Raw genomic sequence first — 21,756 nt, forward strand, 5'->3', positions numbered from 1 at the left:
CTTGTTATTTGACTTACTAATAATTAGCTGCAGTACTTCGGTACAGTTAGTTTGAATATTTTGCTGAATGTGACATTTCAATATTTATTTTCTACCTTGTTCAGTTACTACCTGAGAGGTTTATATTGTTTATTGGTAAACACAAAAATACACGATGGGCTATACGTGTTCTGCCCACCGCGGGTTTCGAAATCCGATCTTTAGCGTTATAAGCTCTTAGAATTACGTCTGAGCCACCAAAGGTCTACCTGATTGGTACTTTAATAAACAACCAATACTACCATCTGAAAGAAGAAACACTAACGTATTTGAAGAATTTGAATCACTACTGTCTTCTTGGAGTTTGAAAATGATAAAATCCTACATGGAATTTACGGTTTAATTCAGAAACAAAAGTTGGAATGAAAAACAAGGAGTATTCTGTTCAAGATACTCACTGTAATACATCGAAATAACTTTAAAATCAAGATTGTAACTTGAATAAGAAGTTAAAACGTTTCGATATTCACAGTATACGTCACTTCCTTATTAAATATAAATGTATTCTTTTCTCCTCTTGACAGATATACATGTAGATATGATTGAATAGGTCGGCCTGTACTCTAAAGAGTACTTACCTAACCTTTCAGATAAAGAATATTAGCTCCATAAATCATTTCGGTAGAGCAGGTGATGAATCGATATTAACATTGCGTGGTTTGTGGAACAGTTACGTCTAACTAGGTATGGAATCGATATTAACATTGCGTGGCTTGTGGAACAGTTACGTCTAACTAGGTATGGAATCGATATTAACATTGCGTGGCTTGTGAAACAGTTACGTCTAACTAGGTATGGAATCGATATTAACATTGCGTGGCTTGTGGAACAGTTACGTCTAACTAGGTATGGAATCGATATTAACATTGCGTGGCTTGTGGAACAGTTACGTCTAACTAGGTATGGAATCGATATTAACATTGCGTGGCTTGTGGAACAGTTACGTCTAACTAGGTATGGAATCGATATTAACATTACGTGGCTTGTGGAACAGTTACGTCTAACTAGGTATGGAATCGATATTAACATTGCGTGGCTTGTGGAACAGTTACGTCTAACTAGGTATGGAATAGATATTAACATTGCGTGGCTTGTGGAACAGTTACGTCTAACTAGGTATGGAATCGATATTAACATTGCGTGGCTTGTGGAACATTTACGTCTAACTAGGTATGGAATATCAATTCTTCTTTTCTCTAAAACAGAAAGGTACATTATAATCTCTCTATCTGTCTACCTACTATTTGTCTTTCTATCTATCTATCTGATTGACCATTTATTTATATAACGATTTGTTGTGCAGTCTATCTGTCTCTTTGTGTATCTAATACCTCCATATCTAATCATTTACTTTACTAGCTACTTTCACGCTCATTATTTAATAAATTTTGATATATTTATATTCTTCGTGAAGTAATTCTCAGGATGGCTTAAATTACTCTGTATTGTTACAACCTTGAAACTTTCCCCGATCATTAATACTAAACACCAACCCTCAGATGACTAATGTCGTCAATAAATGTAGTTAGTTTCTTAGAAGAGTAAATAATGTGTACTTTCTACAGAAATAACAAACAGTCCTTCTATAACCGCTCCAAAATAGTATTCTATTTGTACATAAATACAAAAGCGAAAGGAAGATATTACCGGAAACCCATTTTAAAGGACACGTTATCGTTGTACTTAGCGCGTGGTTCACGTGCTAGGTTCCCATGCGAGTCTCTGCTTAAGCCGTAAATCATTCAAGCACGTTTTCTGCAACAACGCTGTGATTAAAGCTTCAAGGCTTATCCCTTTGACGAAATCTAAATTTTATGTAATAGAGAAAGAAACGTTGTTTGTCCAAAGCTAATTCTGTTTGTGAAACTATAAACTAACAACTGTTGATATGATCAATTAGCACTCTCGTTATACGTAATATTGTATTTCTAATTTCTAAAGCCCATTCAGTATTTCCTTAATAATTTCTGGTTAATTAACTCTGTTAGCTTTCTTGCATCAATTTGTGTCTATTTTAAATGATGTAATAAGAAACATAAAACGCCGCAGAAGTTTACGACCATTGATCTTCTATTATTGTGGTGACTGGAAGTAAATTGATATTCAGAGTTATATTTCCCCCTTTTTACTAGACTTAACCCATTTGCTACTCATATTAGCATTTGAGTATTAAAAATGTGAAACCATCTAAATTATAACTGGACTCTCTAATTACACATTTCAGACTTAAGCGAGTAATATTCAGATCTACAATTTCATTTGGAATTTGAGGACGTTATTCACTGCGTACGTTACCAGTACTGCTGCAAACGTTATGTTACAGAGAAGTTTATTATTCTACCTGAAAGTCCATTCAACGTTGGGAAGATTATGTATTCTACAGAACAATCCAACCAATACGGAGAAGTTTGGTATTCTACAGAACAATCCAACCAATATGGGGAAGTTCGGCATTCTTGAAAACAACCAACATGCGAAAGTTTATGCATTCTACAGAGCAATTCAACATGTTCTGTGGTTTATGTATTCTACAAAACAATCCAACCAAAGTTGAAAAGCTTAGAATTCTACACGGAACAATCCAACTAGCTTTGGGAAATTTATGTACTGTATAGAACAATCCAACATGTTGTGTAGTTTATGTATTCTACAAAACAATCCAACCAAAGTTGAAAAGCTTAGAATTCTACACGGAACAATCCAACTAACTTTGGGAAATTTATGTACTCTATAGAACAATCCAACATGTTGTGTAGTTTATGTATTTCACAGAACAATCCAAGCAGTGTTGAAAGTTATAGAATTCTACAGAACAATCCAATCAAATGACTTGTTTTATATGTTTAATTTTTTGATAATTTGATTTTCGAAATATGTTGAGCAACTTAGGCACTTAATAATGTGGATATCCATTTTTAACCCTCTTACTGGTTGGGTACTATTATGTCTCAAGTAGCCAGCATTTTACATGTTCCAGGAGTGAGCCGTGTAACTTTTTTCTCCAAGCGACTATATAATCTGAGCTAAAGAATTATCCCGTAGCGGTTGCTAGAAAGACACTTTTTAATCATTTGTTATTGCTATTGTTTTTTTGTTTTGTTTTTGCGTAAAACTATACAAATCTAATTGCGCTATGTCCACCATGGGGTACAGAATCTCTAATTTTAGCATAGCAAGTCGTAAACTTACCGTTCACCAACAGAAGGACTCTTACTAATTTTAACTATTTGGTGACCATAACATTTTGAATTGAGCTCGGGTATAGCGACAGTCACAAATTGTATAACTTTACACGTGGCTCGAATAAAAGCATTCAAACGCTATAAGTATTTCGTAATACTAGAAAAAACATATAAAACGAAACATTAGAAGAACGTGAATGTGAAATAAGTCTGTTAAAACCTTTTCTTTGATTCTCTTGAGTATGTGTAAAGTTCAATAAACTTCCAAGTACAGTGCGATAACCGTGTTTGTTCGTTTGTTTATAATTAAGCACAAAGCTACACAATGGGCTATCTGTGCTCTGCCCACCACAGGTATCGAAACTCGGATTCTAGCGTTGTAAGTCCGCAGACATACCGCTGGGGTGGGTGCGACAACTGTGCGATATTTGTAAAATTTTTCACAAATATCATCTATATATAACCCCTAGTGTGATCTGAAAGAGACTTAAAAGAATTGGTTTGACTAATATCGATTCAATGATGCCTGAAGATTTGAAGGGAGAATATAAATTTTTGAGGTTTGATGAGAGAACATAAAACTCTGTGGTTTGAGGAAAGAACTTAACTCTTGAGATTTAAGACGGTAAGAAACCTTTAAGTACGAAAAGGGAATATGTACAAAAGTTAGATTTTGGGAAGTGCTGTTGTGAAAGCATTCTAACTCGTACATGGATATATATTGAACTGAATGAAGCCTTATTGTTGAAACTTGTCACGTACAAAAATGAAATCATAAATTTTACTATTATGTGAACCTGCATAAGCTGTGACTAAAACATATGAGCAACAAATTTGAGTCCAGTAGAACTAATAGAGAAATAGCTAATAAAAATTCCACTTTTACCGTAGACGAAGAGGTAATGATAGGGAAAATGTATTCATAGTTAAGCGCCATTTAAAGGATAAAATATACTTACCTAGCAAAAAAAGAAGCTGCAGCTGAAGGTTGGGAATATTCCACAACACGCCAGCAAGGAGAACTGTAAGACGTTCCCTGTAGAAACGATGACTGGGAGAACCCACAATAGGAGAGCGAATGTGGCAAAGAGCAGCTTTGTGCTCTAGAAACGTTTGGTAGTGTGTCAACCCCCACCGATGCATCTCTTGGGGGCATTGATATCCCCCCAAGGCCACCTAAAGCATCCCGAATATTGCTACTTGGAGAATAATCGGGGTCGGCTGATGAATTAATGTCGTTGATAGTCAGTGAGCGATGATCATCTAAGTGATGTGTTGTATACCTGACCGTTCTCGGGCTGATGTTAAACGAGTCGTTAATCACCGGAGAATCTCCACGGTTGGCAGACACTTTCACAGAAGTAGGTGGTATCTGAAAGAAACGAATATAGAATTTACTATTTCTCTAAACAGGAAGAATCTGTACAACTGGTAGAAATTTTAAGTGTTAATAGTGTGTGTAAACTAATTAATTCATTTTCTATTCAGCTGTCTATATAAGCAAATAAACGCCATCTTCGTGGTTGTTTGACACTTGCAAGAGAAGGAATATGATGATTGAAAGAAGAAGGAAGTACAGAAGTCACCTTCAATCTATACTCATAGTTGAAATGTAGAGAAACTTGCATTTGAATAAGTTATATGTAGCTTGTTGGGTGAGTTTTCATATCAGTATTTCTATTCAGTCAGTCCCATTACTTTTACATTCTGTAATCCTCCATCTCCTAACACCCTATATGTCTGCTTCTGTCGAATTTTTCTAAAACTGTACTGTAAAGTACTTTAGAGAAATAAAATTATTTAATAAAAATATTTTCAATTAATATAATTATGTAAAACTCTTTACATTATTATCTTTAACTCTTCTGTCTTGTCAATACCTTCTGTCCATGTGGTACATATTAATATGTTGTTGGTAACTGAAGCTTTGAATTGGTACCTTTCGCAACAAAATATTAATTGAATACTTTACATATCACACAACTGTGTTTAAATAATACTGAGTATCAGAAACTTCAACGGTTTCGAACTATTAAAAATGTCTTACTGGAGCGGCAGATTGCAAAATTCCTTTAGGTAACTCATGGAAATAAGGAAAAATAACTAATTTCTTTAAGGTTTCATATAACACTATTACAAGGGTAGGTAGGTTACGGCTTTTGCCAACAATTAATTAATACTATTGATATGTAGGTTTGTATGAGTTGAAGTAAATATTCCATTTTGTGTAGGTTTGTTTTGGTTAAAGTCAGTATTTTTCTTTATGGAGGTTTGTATGGGTAAAAGTGAATATTACTCTTTATGTATGTTTGTATGGGTTGAAGTAACTATCACTTCTTGAGTAGGTTTGTAGGGGTTAACGTGAATATTACTCTTTATGTATGTTTGTAGGGGTTGAAATGAATATTACTTATGGTGTAGGTTTGATATGATTGAAGTAGATGTTGGTTTTTGTGTAGGTTTATATTGGTTGAAGTAAGTATAACTTTTTATGTATGTTTGTATGAGTTGAAGCAAACAAAACTTTTGTGTAGGTTTATATGGGTTGATATTAACACTACTATTTGAGTAAGTTTGTATGGATTGAAGTTAATATTAATTTTTGTGTAGGTTTGCATGGATTGATGTGAATATTATTTTTTGGGTGATTTTGTATATGGACATTGTTATTTTTTTAGTTTTTGTCTTCCACTACCTCAAAAATATATAATAAATATATCGTGAGTGACGCCATTGTTACCTATAGCGATTTCTTTCGTCATGAAAAATTAATGTCAAAAGAAATTCTTAACAACTGACGAAATAATGTAAAATGTTTGTCTTTAGCCGCGGCTACAGAATGATGTTTATCAAAACTTTCACGAAAAAAATCCATGGTACTTCTAAACAATAGTGAAATATGTGAAAATGTCCAGTCTGATATTGAAATATGCCTTGATTCCAAGGAAGACATCTGGAAACTTCTGTGATGTAGAGAACAAAATTTCTGCATCAAATTATCTGACATTATAGGCTCGGCAAAACGGATGGGACTCAACTTCCCATTTGGACCAATAAATCGGAGCAGTAAATGGTCAGAAACAGGCTTCATAAGGTTGGCCTATACCATCTCCATCAGTAGCTTAGTAAAACGATGTGTGTGTGAATGTCTTGTTCACAAACGTTTCTCAATTCAAACTGCATCCGGATAAAAGACATGAACACACTTGGAGAATGGCTAGAACCTGATCAAATTCTATGGATAAAAGACAAATATGTGACAGTGGTGGCATTCTTAGAGATCAACATGGCGATCAAACTGACCTTTATGTGTTACGACGTGGCAACAATGATTCCATACAATATAGGGGTTCTGTCCTAGAACCATTTGTATTGCCATATTTGCAGATACATTTTGTCAGAACTTTTTTTCTAATGGATGTTTAACTGCTTAGAAACTTCTTGGAAATAATGTTCTGGGTAGAATGCTCACCAGATTTAAGTCTGGTCGAATATGTATGGGATGTTCTTAGAAGACGACTGACAGTACGTAAGTCTCCTCCAAGCAGTATTGATGAACTGGAAGTAGTTCTGATGAACGAGTGGGCTGTATTACCCCAGCAATTCATTGATTTACTCGCTTATTGCATGCATTTCACGTCGCTCCACTACACGAATTAGCGCCTGAGGTGATCATACGCCTAATCAACAAACATCTTTTCGTCATTTACTGGGCTGCAAAGCCTGCAGTTCTAAATGAACGTATATGGGCATGGGTTTCGATAATAGATATCTGCATGTTCTGATCAAACAACCTGTTTTCAATAAAACTGGCGCTCCACACTTTGAGGGCGTACGTGGGCGCGCTGAAAAAAATGCCTGTCAAACCCTACTAATTGATCATAGTCAAGAGTAGCCCAAGAGTTAGCGGTGAGTGCTGTTGATTAGTTAATTTCACTCTAGTATATCAGTTCAGAACTGAGAAATGTTATTTGCATATAGCCATTGTGTAGCTTTGGGCGGGAGTTCTACAAAACTACAAAATCTCAATACAAAATTAGTTAAAAAGTGTGATTAGTACTACCTAATAAGGAGTAGTGTCTTGTCATAACTAGAATATAAAAACATTCTGTATGTCGCTTGACTGTTTTCAGCAGTAAATATATATATATAGCAGATACACCGCCTGTCATATATGAAAGTCTGTGTATGTACTATATGTGTAAGTATATAGTATTTGACTATTAAATCTTATAAAATCAAACCTTTAGTAACTCAATAAAACAACATCTAGTTATTTTCGGAATACCCATAGACGACATAGGAAAGCTACTATGCATTTAGATAGAATTTGAGGAACATTTTGTTCGTAATGGTACGTCAAGCCAAGCTTAAAAATTTCAGTCCACGTGGCCATATTGACACAAGGTGTACATTAATAATGATCTGTACCTTTCCTGTCATATACTTGTAAATCGCAAAGATAAAAAACCACTTCTTTTACTCAAAAATAATGGAGAAAGTTCGCATTAAAGTGCAATATCACATATGACAGAAATATTAAAACAAGAAAAACAGTGTTTACTTATTATCAAACCCAAACATGTTTCATATATCACAAATGACAGTAACAATAATACATAAAAGTGCTTACTTAGTTTCAGACCCAAATACGTTTCACATATCAGAAATAACAGTAACAATAATACAAAAACAGCATTTACTTAGTTTCGGACCCAAACACGTTTAACATTTCACAAATTACAATAACAATAATAAAGAATCACTGTTTACTGAGTTTCAGACCCAAACGCGTTTCACACAGGTGCCGATTTAAACACAAATGTTTTCCTGAACTTAAAATACTAACAACAGAAACTACTAACTCAACAAGTTTCTTAACATAAAAATAATGATTATATTACACAAGTAATCAACCTTGTAATGGCAAAGTGAATTTATTCTAAATGAAACGTGATCGCTTATAATTCTCGAATCGCAACTTTAGAGTGAGTTCTAAGATTGTAAGTATAAGAAGCCTACATATTAATATCTTCTTCAATCTCGCCTAAGGAAGACAAGAACTGAGACACACGAAAAATATTAGTTCCGTTGGGTGACAGTTTTGCACTATGGACTTACTTCGGATGATTTAGCTCTAAAGTCCAATACACAACTTATCTTAAAATCAAAACAAAATTTTCAAAGAACCACATTGTCCTGCAATCTCAAGATCGCAACTATCACTTCTTGAGATAAAGTTTACTGGTCAAGTTATTTGGTTTATTGATGTAACTTTGAATACTATTATTATTAGTTTAATATATCCTTTTACCTGTTCATAATTTGGTTTTATCCAGGCTTTAACATTTTCTTCTAAGTATTGTTGAGCTTGTTGGGCGATAGGTGGCGATGCATTTTCAAGTGTACCACAAGGTGTCGTTATTGAGTTCCCTAAACAGTTGTTTCTTGTATAACGTGACATTCTGAAATAATAAAAAAATGTTACTCAGTCTTCTCAGAGATACCACCTTAACTTGCACCTGCACTTAAAAGTATTCCCTCGAAGTACAATGAAACAATAATGAACTAAATACAGCAACGTTAGTTGAATTAAATGCTCAAATATTGTGGCAGCTGATGGATTAATTATGCTTTATCGTAAATAATAGCGTTGTATGTATGTGATGATGTCGAAAATGTTATGTACTGTGACAGACAATTCTTATTCAAATGAATCATGTGGCACGGGTTTATTACAGACCTTAGATGCAGCTGTGCTTGTTTCAATAACGTGATAATATAAAACATACCTCCAAAACTAAGAAAGTATAGCAATAAAGTAAGTTACGCGGCAACTTGCATCTCCAGAAGAACAGTGACAGTCAATTCTGATTCCGTATGGATTAATACTAATGTGAATGATTCTAATTATAATATCCGTGGACATATTTCAGTAAACTAAAACATCATCTTTAAAAGATTATTCAAGAGCGAGTTTTAACCAAGACACAAAATAAATTCGTTCAAAAGATTGGATTTCTTTCGTTTATTATAACAGTTATGGTACGACGAATTTAAACCGTTCTCTGTTTTCACTTTTGTCTAACTCTCAACATTGGCAAAATAACCACAACTCTGTCATATCTTCCAGGATTTTCTCATACGAAGTTTTACTTTGCTGAAGCTTCGTGCGTTACAATAACAACTTTTAAAAGGAAAACAATTATTTATGAATAATTAAAAAAACAAACAAACTAGAACTCGACAAAAAAATTAGATAGTTCAATAAATCATAATAAAATGTTGAATTGTATTTATAGAAAATTTTGTGGTGTCTAGAATATCAACTATTTTGGTAAATTCTCTACCACTCATAACAAAATAATAAATATCTTTACAAGAAAAGTAAAACCTTTGCTCAAACAAGGTAAAACGTGTACCCATTCTATACTAAGTTTCCTATTTTCAGGGCTGTTATTTATTTAAAAAAAAACGTCAAAAATAATTACTTTAAAAATTTTGAAATTTAAAATAACTGTTTTAAGAAACTGAGTTTTTTGTGTATATTATATTTTTTGTTGTAGAGACTGTTTTTATTTTTGGTCAATGCAATAAATTGAAATTCATAAATAACCGTAATTGTCATGAAATGCATTGCGAAGTTTTCTCTTGTTAATCGTTTCAACGAAAGACAAATTCGTTAGAGTTTACTAAAATAACTTGTTTTCGTCTGCTTTAATATATCATCTGAAAATTATAGAATTTTAGATATCTTTAATAGCGTTATAGTTAAGTGCTATTTATACGCTCTCTTTTAAAACCATCTGCACACAGTTACTTTCAAAACCTTAAAATGAAATTAGTAATGATATCTATATTTTGTACAATTACTTGTTATCAGTAATGGTATTATTAGAAATGTATAATATAGCCTTCTTAAAGCGCTAATAGTTGTTTAAAGAGACAATGTAGTGTGTTTAAAATGATAAAATCTGTTTAAGGAGAAAAAGACAGTTTAAAGTGTTTGTTTGTTTTTAAATTTCGCTCAAAGCTACACTAGGGCTATCTGCGCTAGCCGTCCGTAATTTTGCAGTGTAAGACTAGAGGGAAGGCAACTAGTCATCACCATCCACCACCAACTCTTGGGTTACTCTTTTACAAACGAATAGTGGGATTGACCGTTACAGTATAACGCCCTCACGGCTGATAGGGTGAGCAGGTTTGGTGGGACAGGGATTCGAACCCGCGTTCCTCAGATTGCGAGTCGAATGCCTTAACCACCTGGCCATGCCGGGCAAGTTTAAAGTGAATACGGACATTTTAAATGGATTACACTCTGTTTGATATAATCTGTTTAAAGTGCTACAAATTTATTTTAAATAACAAAAATATATTTAAAGCTGCAATAAGCTATTTAAAGTAAAACCATATAGTAAACTTAGGAGCAGCAAAGTTACAATACTATTTAAAGACTTATTGCTAAATTACAAGTGGTTCTTTACAAAACATGCTCAATTTCGAATGATTCCTTTAAATAGCGCATCATAACTTATGAATAATTTATTTAAATACGACAAACACAATTATAAATGATTTATTTAAATATAATATGCTCAATTATGAATGATTCGTTTAAATGCAACATGCTCAGTTATGAATAATTTCTTTAAATACAACATGTTGAAGTATGAATGATTCCTTTGAATATAACGTATTTATTCATGAATGATTTCTTTAAATATGACATATTCAATTATTAATCATTCATTTAAGTACGACATGGTCCATTACGAATAATCCTTTTCTTTGAATACAATATACTTAATTATGAAAGATTTTTTTAAATGTAAATGGTCAGTTATGAATGACTTATTTAAGTGCAACATTTTCAGCTATGAATAATTCCTTCAAATGCAAAATATTCAGTTATGAATGATTACTTTGAATACAACATGCTCAATTGTGAATTATTTTGAATTAAACACGCGTTCCTCAAATACATCAATATCGAAACACAGAGAGAATTTCTGAAATACTTCGATGATTATGCCCAAATGTTCGATTCTCTAACATTGTGTAATATCTATGTGCAGTATCAACTGGTGTGATAATGAATAATTAATGGCCAGTAGATATCTTATTTCAACAAGTATTTATTATCAATTCAAATACATGTTGCACATGTTTAAATTGTATTAATATAAATACTTCTTCTACACTTCTATTGCCCGTAGAGTATTTTGTCAATTAGTAAATAAAATATTCTAAAACAGAATATAGAAAATTATTTAACAGAAAGCTTTTTTAAACTAGAAACAACGTATAAGAAAGAACTGATGGGCGGATGAGCTAAGACCTTCTTTACACCCACATTGTGATGATTCTCCTTGAATGAGGCTCTTCTGGATATAAATCAAAATTATGTAAAATTGAGTCACGAAAAATAGAAGTATATTTACTCAATATAACAGCGGTAAGAAATTATTACACAAAATGTTTGCATAATCTAGAGCTAGCCTACTGAGAAAAGTAAATACGAAACGTCTGAAATTCTATCAATAGATTCAATTATATAAACCTAACGTGATTTGTCGAATAAGGCGAAGGATATTTCTACTTGTATAGTTTTCAAAGAAATGTGCTTTAAAGTTTTTCTGCATTTACTTACTTATCCCAAAATAGAGAGCTTCAGTTTATGACAAATAAATTAGATTATTTTCTGCTCTTCTTAAACACCAGAATCTAAAATCTTAAGAGACCATAATAAAATTCGCTCTCAAAAAAGTAAGGATTGTAATTGATTGAACATAATCGTGCCAAAGTTAATATTGTTTTCTATGTGATGAAAATATAGTTTTACGAGTAAAAGTACTTATTGGAATCCAATCGTGAAGTTATAACATAACTTATTGGAATCCGATCATGAAGTTATAACATAACTTATTGGAATCCAATGTCTTTCATGAAGTTATAACATATAACTTTCCTATTCTCTTTAATAATGTCTTTAATACCTTTAATGCTAGTTTTATTTTTCTATGCTCTCTTTTGTGTAAAATGTCTTGTAAAATTCATCACGTTTTACATGTTCATGTCTCTTGGTCTTTTGTGTAGGTCCTATTGTGAATTTATGTACGTGTAAAGATATTTTACACAGTTTATTGTAAATACATCCATATGTGATATTTTTTCATTGTTTACACAGTTTATCGTGAAAATATTCATCAATTATAATTTGTTACACATTTTTTTTCCTTGTGTGTTGATCTTTCATACAGTTAAATCTAGTCATGTATGATGGCTCTCAAAGTATTTATTTTTCTGAATCTTTTATTTCTTTATATTTTATACAGATTGTCATCCTGTGTGGCAGTTTTTTACATAACCCTTTTGCAAGTTAATCCATATGTGGTTCAGAGACTTTATATTGTAAACTTATGCGTGGTGGTTTTTCAAACAGTTTCTATTATAACCATAAACCGTGTTTTTCACACAGTTCTTTTATGAATTTATCCATGCGTAGTAATGTTCTTTCATCTTTATTGGTAAATGTTTACATATGTGGTTATTTTTCACACAGTTCATTTTTTTTAATTTGCACACGTTTGGTGAGCATTATAGTACATTTCTACTTATCAGGTCCTCAAAACATAGCAAAGAATACAACTATACACACTGACCAATGAGTTCTAGGTCTACTAGTCTTTCACAAGTCATCAGTCAACGATTTACAAGAGAGACATTGAGCATACTAACAATACATCATTGCATACAAGGTGTTAACATAAGACTTCAATCAACGTTTTACAAGGAAAACATTGGGCATACCAACAATATATCATTGAATACAATGTATTCACTACTTCCGTCAACGCTCTACAAGAGGCACAAGGAAAACATTGGGCACATTAACAACAATCATTGAATAAAATGTATCAACACAAGACTCCATTTAACGCTGTCCAAGAAAAACGTTGAACATACTACGGCAACTTATCATTGAATACAATGTATCAATTTCTATCTCTATATATATAAACGTATTTTGAACACGCAAGCAAAGAAATATATTTAACGTTTTTATTATTCTATAATAGTAACTTACTTTAAATATGGTGTTCGTCTTCTCTTTGGACATTGTTTATGATGGATTTTGAATCTTTAATATTTTTTTTCGTAAAATTAGGGTTTTATTTGGTTGGTGTTCTGAGGCTAAGGAGCAGTTTTTATGCTGCGAAAGCCTTTTCTGGAAAATCTATATTGTATTGATGGAAAAAAGAATATGCCTAAGTTAAAATAAACTCCAGTGGAAAACAAACATTGTATATATATGTATATATAAGTTTGTTGAGACAAGAGCAAAGAATATCTAGTTTTGCACATATAAGAGGAATACATTGAACGAGGGTTAACTATATTTTCAGTAGAAGATAAAACTTAGCTCTTCCGATCTTCATCATGAGTAAAGGAAGAAGAAGAAATTAGTATCAAATTACAATAGGAAGAGATAACTGTGAAGACAGGCCAATACAGCAGTATGGAATGTTGTTTCAAGTTTAATCCCTGTTCGCAGATTTCATGCGAGGCGAAGTTTTCAACTTTCTACAACTGAAATTGACATTGTCTGCAACCGCTTGTCGAATGGCAGCTGTACTTAATGAAATGTAATAGAAATAACAATTATTAAACAGAATATATATATATATTACTCGATAGATCGTTAACATTATCTTTTAGAAGAAGAGCGTAATTCAGCAGCATCTCAGTAGTTTTTATTACTATATGTCACTCCTTATTTTCATCCTGATTATTGAAACCAACATCACTGCAGGTTTACATGTCCATCCTACACTACATCGTTATGAAGAGTGGGGGAAAAAAAACTAGCGAAAATCTTTATCAAATCAGCCAGTAAGACCACCGTTATAGATACAACGTAAGAACCCAAGATCCGATTCATCGCCAGTACTAGCACTTTTCATGTTATAGCTAACGAGCTATGTTATCTAGCAACATTTTAACTTGAATAACAAACTATATAACCGTATCGCATTAATGCCAACACTCCACCCATGTTAGAAAGTGATTAAACAAGTTATCTAGCATCATTTTAACTTGTATAACAAACTATATAACCATGTCACATTAATACCAACACTCCACCCATGTTAGAAAGTGATTAAACAAGTTATCTAGCATCATTTTAACTTGTATAACAAACTATATAACCATGTCACATTAATACCAACACTTCACCCATGTTATAAAGTAATTAAACAAGTATTCTAGCAACATTTTAAATTTGCATAACAAACTATATAACCATGCCACATTAATACCAACACTCCACCTATGCTAGAAAGTGATTAAACAAGTTATCTAGCATTATTTTAAATTTGCATAACGAACAGTATAACCTTGTCATTTTAATACCAACACTCCACCCATGTTAGATGCTAGAAAGTGATTCAACAAGTTATCTAGCGTCATTTTAACTCGCATAACAAACAATATAACCTTGTTACTTTAATACCAACACTCCACCCATGTTAGATGCTAGAAAGTGATTAAACAAGTTATCTAGCAACATTGTTTATTTGCATAATAAGCAATATAACCTTGTCACTTTAATACCAACACTCCACCCATGTTAGAAAGTGATTCAACAAATGAGCTAGCAACATTTTAACTTGTATGACAACATAGCCTTGCCAATTTAATACCAAGACTCCACCTATGTCACAAAGTGATTAAACAAGTTGCCTAAAAATATTTTAACTTTTAACGACGTAAGCATGCAGTTGTAATACGAGTGCTCCACCCATGTTAGACAGTGATAAAACAGGTTATGTAACAATATTTTAGCTCACAGCAGCAGCATAGCCCTGCCGTTTGAAAACCAACACTCCACGCAGATCCAATTTCTTTATCACTTCTAAGTTCTTATTACGATTCTACTCACGAGAGTTGCATGCTCTATTACATTGTCTACGTTAGCTTACATTAACGGGAATCAGAAAAGCATTTCGCTCTATGTGGGGGTAGATCAGTCAAATGTGTTGTGAACCACAATATGAACTTCCAATAAAACATAAGACTCAAAAGAAGGAGGCTAGTGAAAATATTATAAAATCGATCTCGTCTTCAATAAATTTCCCGAACAAAAGTCAATTTTAACACGCCTTTAACAATAAAGAATGCAATAAATATGTCGTATAAAGACGATAATAACGCACAGAAACAAATGAGACAAGACAGCACGAGACCAATGCGTGTGTTTTCTCTAGTATTATAATTATTCTGCGTGGATGTAATATTTCATGGATGTTTATCTATAAATTACTAAACGAAGGACATTAAACATCACTATATCAGGATATTAATGTTGTTACTCATTATCAACTTCAGTTGTTTTTTGTCTTTTCTAACTCGGAATAACGACAATTCTATATATGTGTGCTGACACTAGAAATGATTTTCAGAAGCACATGTGAAAAACAAGTAATCCACAAGGAAAATAATAATGCATAAGAATAAAAAAAAACCTAAACGCGGAAAATTAAAAAAGAAGAAGAAGAAACAAATCCTTTAAATTTAGTTCAGTGGTTGCCATAGTTTCAGATTCGAGGCGACGTAGAAATGATAAAATGACAGTGCCTACCTATAGTTTTACTTCAAAACAAACAGCTTTACCTATTCTAATCATTCTCAGCATTGTAAGAAGCGTAAGCAATGTTTTAATATAATAATAATAAATTATTTGTTTTTTAATAACAGGTTATAAGACCTCTTACGCTTGCTTTCCAATTTTCATTACTTGGTAGGAAGTAAACGTCCCAATGGTGACAGGAATTGTTTGTAAAGTAAAATAGTTACGTGTAACTATGGAAGAAATTTCAATTAACAATTCTTCAGCATGATTTAACGGCCTTTTTGTTTTTGACACTAATTTTTAGGCTACTGCATGTCATAAAGAATTCTACTTTTTATCTTATACATAACCGTTTTATAACAAGTTAACTATCCATAAAACTAGCAAAAACAACATCTTCCTTAATTACACTTCACAATAAATCTTCCAACCCGAACTGAAACAACTATCAACACTTAGAACCTTGAGTTTTATATTCTAATCTATGGTAAGCTAGAACGATACTGATTTGTTTTTACTAGCGACGAATCAGAGGTACCTTATAAAGCATTCTTCTCAGGCTAATTTGGAATTTAGTTCAGTAAGAAAGATCTTGACCTAATTAGCTGCGTGATCAATGTGTTTATAGCTGCCCAATTAAACTAACTGCAGTTTACATAACAAATGTTCTTTGGAGTTTTCAAGCCCTGTGGGCGATAGTCATTGAATATAAACAAGTTAAAATAGGTTTCGCTTTCATTCGCACATTACAGTTGACGCAACTCACTGATTGAACTTTTGTGATGTGTGGCAATAACAGAATATATCTTATTAGTAAAGGTCCTTAACTGATCTTAAAAACACAGTTGTACAGCTAGGTAATAACGGAACTAAATCTAATTGTGTGTTTTTATTTATTCTGTCTTAAGCACAATACATCTGTGATAATTCCGTCTTGCAATTTACAAAATCAAGTGTTTCGGATTTAGAATATAATTATTTAATTTTATTAATCTTTCTATTATGTTTCAATTTTATTTAATCCAACACTTCTTTCCATAAAGTTATAATGCAGTTAAATGTATCTCTGAGTTATTCTAACAACACATAGCCTTTTCTCTTACGAACGTAAAGAGAACAGACACCACTTGGCCAGTTGTGGGCCCTTGTATTGGTGTAGGTTCATTACGACCACATTCATTATGACGTACATCCTGTACTGCTACAAGAATGAGGTTTCCTGTAGCATGTAATTAATGTGTAACAAGCATGCTAGCTGGTACTTACATACGTATACCTGTCACTGGTCCGTATTAACAAGGGGCTATCTCTCCATTAAATCCGAGCTCTTCACTTCCATCATATTACTTTAATGTAATAGACAGCAAGCTGATAAAATGCTACATATCTGTACTGTTTATGTAATCTCAGTGACAATAAACTCGACATCAACAGGGGAGAAGGAAGAAGGGACGAATCATATTAGGTTTACTTTCAAACTAGATGTATATAGTTGTTAAGGTTCAGCCAAATCTAATGGATGAGGATTTTCCTTTCGAAGTAAAGAAAGTTTTCATGAGTTAAAAATGCAGCACGCTAAAAACTTACAGAATAAATAATATTAATAAAACAACAATGATTGTGAGATACCAATGAAGTGTCTATTTTTTGGACTCCACATGTTTCATATCTACTGTTGATTACTACACCCCCGTAGCAAGTGAAGTCTCCTCGAAAACCTTCTTCACCCGTAAAAGGCTTAACACAATAATTACTCGTTTTGGTTCGAAAACTCTAACTTCTAACTTCCGGATATTTAGAAGAAGAAAGTCTTACTTCCTGATATTTAGGAGAAAAAAAGGAAGTCTTACTTTCAGATACTTAGGAGAAGAAAGGAAGTCTTACTTCTTGGTATCTAATATAAGGAAAAATACTTTTTCTCGATAACTTATGTCTGTTTTATCGTGTCTTCAAAGTTTTAAATATAAATTAAATATCGTTGCTCAAAACAAACACAAAAAAAGACGAAAGTCTTATGCTTACATTAAAATTTCACTCACATTTTTCATAACTATCTACAAGAGTATTTAATACAAGGTTCTCAACATTTTTAGAAATTTTGATAAAAATACAATTTCAAACAATTGTTAATTAAATCAATAGCTTATACAAACTGTAAATAAATATTGAACCCGACTCTGTTATAAGCATGTTTAATAAACAGTAGTACCTAACGGTGATTAAACGAAACGATGTACCTGACTTTATTATAAATACATTTAATTAACAATAATACCTTATGGTGACTAAACGAAACTTTGTACCTGATTCTATTATAAGCATGTTTAATAAACAGTAGTACCTAACGGTGATTAAACGATGCTTATAATAGAATCAGGTACAAAGTTTCGTTTAGTCACCATAAGGTGTTATTGTTAATTAAATGTATTTATAATAAAGTCAGGTACATCGTTTTATTTAATAAACAGTAGCACCTTATAGTAATTAAATAAAACGTTGTACTTAAGTCTATCTTAAGCGTATTTTGTACTATTACCATATAATTTATTGCACAATTCACTGGAAATAAAAATAAATATTTAAAGTGATTGTATTATAAGTTATTTGATACGTACTACTAGAATTTAATGTTGAAGAAACACTTATGATATGCCTGGAATTTTTAGGTAATGTTGACGTATTGCTGAATTTGCAAAAAGAACGTCTTTGATTTGCGTATACAGTCTTCAAACATTTATAAAAATCCTATAACTATGTAAAAACCTAGTGAAGACTGGTGTTGGTATTTACAAATACAATACCATTATAGTTTTAATAATAATATTTAGTTATTTATATATATATATATAAAGACGAGATTGTGTGTTTGTATGCACTCTAACTCCTCCGAGTCTATTAGGCCAATCTCAACCAAACTTTGTATGTAAACACTATGAATTATGGGGAATGTCCTAAGGGGATCATAATTGAACTTACCCCTATTTCTATTTAATGTTGGTTAATTACTCCCAGCCTACTGAGTCAAACAATCTTGACGCTTTAGACTGTTGAATATTCTAAAGAGATTCAAGGGCAAATTATTAAAGTTGCTGGATTGTTTCTCAATTAAAAATGATTAAAAATGTAAAATGCTTAAGTTTCAAACCTATATTGACGTGTATAAGTAGCCTCAATTTCTTTCTGACTTGCGATGTTTTTCTTTTATTCTTTTCATATATTAATAAATCTGCCTATCTGTACGATATATTTATCAGCATAAAAATCATACACACACATATTTCAGCTTTGCCGTTTAAATTTTAATTATGATGCTCTAGCAAACTTTGTTGTAGTTTCTATCTTTGTCAACGACTGTATTCTATATCCAAAGTAGGAAATATATTTCATCATGTTAGATATCAATCAAGTTATGGCATGTACATTTTACGCTTCAAAGTTTGAAACTTCAAGTTGCATGAGTAAACCACAAAAGTAAGGTAGAATAACTCGTCAGTTGATATTATACAACAACACCTTGCATCAGAAATTCTGTCTGAAACGTCATGTTTTCAAGCATGTTTGATGTTTCTTAATTAGCCATGCTGCTAATGGTTCTACTTATTACCGGATGACATCACGAAGAAGATATCAAGGTTCGGTGAAAAGAGACGAAGATAAATGTACATGTTGAATGCTAGACTGAGAACAAAGACGTTCTGAAAGTTTCAAATATTTTTACAAAGGGATTGAAAGTTATTTTGTAATTGAACCTTGAATCACACATACACAAACATCTTAGACGCACACACATACATACACCACACCGTGTATGAAACTGGACAAACTTTCAAAACTCTAAAGAATATAACACATGTGCCTAATATATTCAAATCAGTAAAACTATGCTTTGAAAACAATATATTACATTTCCGATATATTAATATATATTTATATAATATATTACATTTCTGATATATATTGATATATATATATAATATTACATTTCTGACATATTGATATATATAATATATTACATTTCTGATATATAGGTATATATATATAATATGTTACATGTCTGCACAGATGTTAGATTTTGTTGTCGTCAAAAGCGCTTTTGATAGAAAATTTTCAGTTGTTGCTTATTCAGTAAAGTTTGTTTTGTTTTGTTATTAAGCATAAAGCTACACAAAGGGCTATCTGTGCACTGCCCACCACGAGTATCGAAACCCGGTTTCTAGCGGTATAAGTCCGCAGACATACCGCTGTGCCACTGGGGAGCTCAGTAAAGTTAAACAAACTTAACATATGAACGTCTAAAGGCATTTCAACGAGGTAAATTAGTTGTTCGAAACCACATTTGAGTATGGAAGCATATTAGCAAAGAATTGACAAAAAAACTATTTACAAGCATAATTAAATGGTTTACCTTTGGGTGAACGCTCTACATGTTTCTGCAGAACATTGGTCTTTTTTCTAAATATTTTATTAATATTAAAAAACCATGTAAATAGACAGACCAAATGATAGCAATATATAAGTTAGCGTCTAATTTTCCCTCACTTGTAAAACGCTACACATAAAATTTATACATTAAGAAAACTGTATCATTATTGTATTGCTATTGTTTCGGTTCAAGTAACTGATATACTAACTAGTTGTACATAAAGAGTTAATACTTAAATAAGATGCAGTTTCGTTCAAATAATGCACAATAGTTGTTTTATTAGTGTAAATTTAAACAACCACTAAGTACGTAACACACTTTGAGTATAATGACCTGTGTTCGTGGTGTATGCTCAAGTTAGTATATAACTGAAACAAATAGAAAAAAAAAGAAACATTTGATTAAATAACGGACTGAATTAACAAAGGCTCTCAAGATTTACCTGATCTCTTCTCGCTGGAGATGGCTATCCTCCAGAACGTGAATAAAAGCCCGGCAGGCTAAACACTAACAGCGCGCTTGTCAGAGGAAACACTGATGTGCCAGGTGGTTCACTGGAATAATTGATTCAGCGTCGTTGTGGTTTGTGGTGTTCCATATACGCAAGTACTTAGTAGTTTTATTTCAGCCAGCCTGGTTGTAAATTCTAACAAGAAACATTGTTGGAGCAAGATCTCAATTTGCATAAACCAGTACATCTTGCTGTGTTACCATTGTCTTTTTTGTATCACTGTACTAATTGTTAGCTCAAACGAAACACAACAAATAGTACACCAAAAACAGTAATGTTTCAGTGTGGCAATCTAGGATCTCTCCCAATCTTTCAGTCAACTAATGACAATTCTTTTCCTAGAAAGTGTGTTCTAAACATCTGTGTTCATCCTCTCTGACTCCAAAACTGATGTCAAAATTATACACCAAAAATACAAGTTTAAATGTTAAGGATTTTAAGGTTCGGTGTCGCAAAAAGACGTATCCAACCAGAGTCTGTCAATACTGACAGCAAGTGAGGGCGAAATTGGTGTGTAGCTCGAGCTTGTGGTCTCACGCTTGTTACGCTTGTACTGCGCATGTCAATATAATATTGTCACGCAAGTCACGTAACGGGCTTTGAGCTGAAATTGACAGATGTCTCATGATTTTTGAGAAATAAGAACTTAATATTTTTAGTGAGGATATATTAGTAAGAAAAACTCCGTTGCTTTAACTTAACAAGACAAAGAGACAAAGTTCAATTTGTTTCAGATATAAAAAGAGATTATTTGCAAAACTTTAAATTTCGCTTGGAGGTGATAAATCTCTCCGCTTTTTCTTGACATGAACCTTATAACTAAACAATATACGACAATTATTCGATATCCTAACTCACTAAGCCTATTATAATAACGAAACGTTATATAAAACAAGAAATATGTACTAATTCCTTTGATTCAGTATTATCCTAGATCCACAATAATCTTAAACATTATCTGTTAAAC

The 21,756-nt window shown here is 32.4% G+C and overlaps 1 protein-coding gene across 1 annotated transcript in view; it reads right to left on the reverse strand.

Moving 5' to 3' along the window:
* LOC106462696 overlaps positions 1-21,256 on the reverse strand; it is a 69,564-nt gene extending 48,308 nt beyond the window's left edge. The window contains exons 1-3 of the mRNA XM_022390016.1: positions 20,721-21,256; positions 8,536-8,686; positions 4,181-4,593 (exon numbers count right to left, since the gene is read on the reverse strand). Of these exons, the coding sequence (XP_022245724.1) occupies positions 4,181-4,593; positions 8,536-8,685 (563 nt within the window). The 5' untranslated portion in view covers position 8,686; positions 20,721-21,256. The remainder of the gene's footprint in view (positions 1-4,180; positions 4,594-8,535; positions 8,687-20,720) is intronic.
* Between the last annotated feature and the right edge of the window lie 500 nt (positions 21,257-21,756).

The sequence above is a fragment of the Limulus polyphemus genome, unplaced genomic scaffold (assembly GCF_000517525.1).
Source record: "Limulus polyphemus unplaced genomic scaffold, Limulus_polyphemus-2.1.2 Scaffold1227, whole genome shotgun sequence".
Taxonomy (NCBI): domain Eukaryota; kingdom Metazoa; phylum Arthropoda; class Merostomata; order Xiphosura; family Limulidae; genus Limulus; species Limulus polyphemus.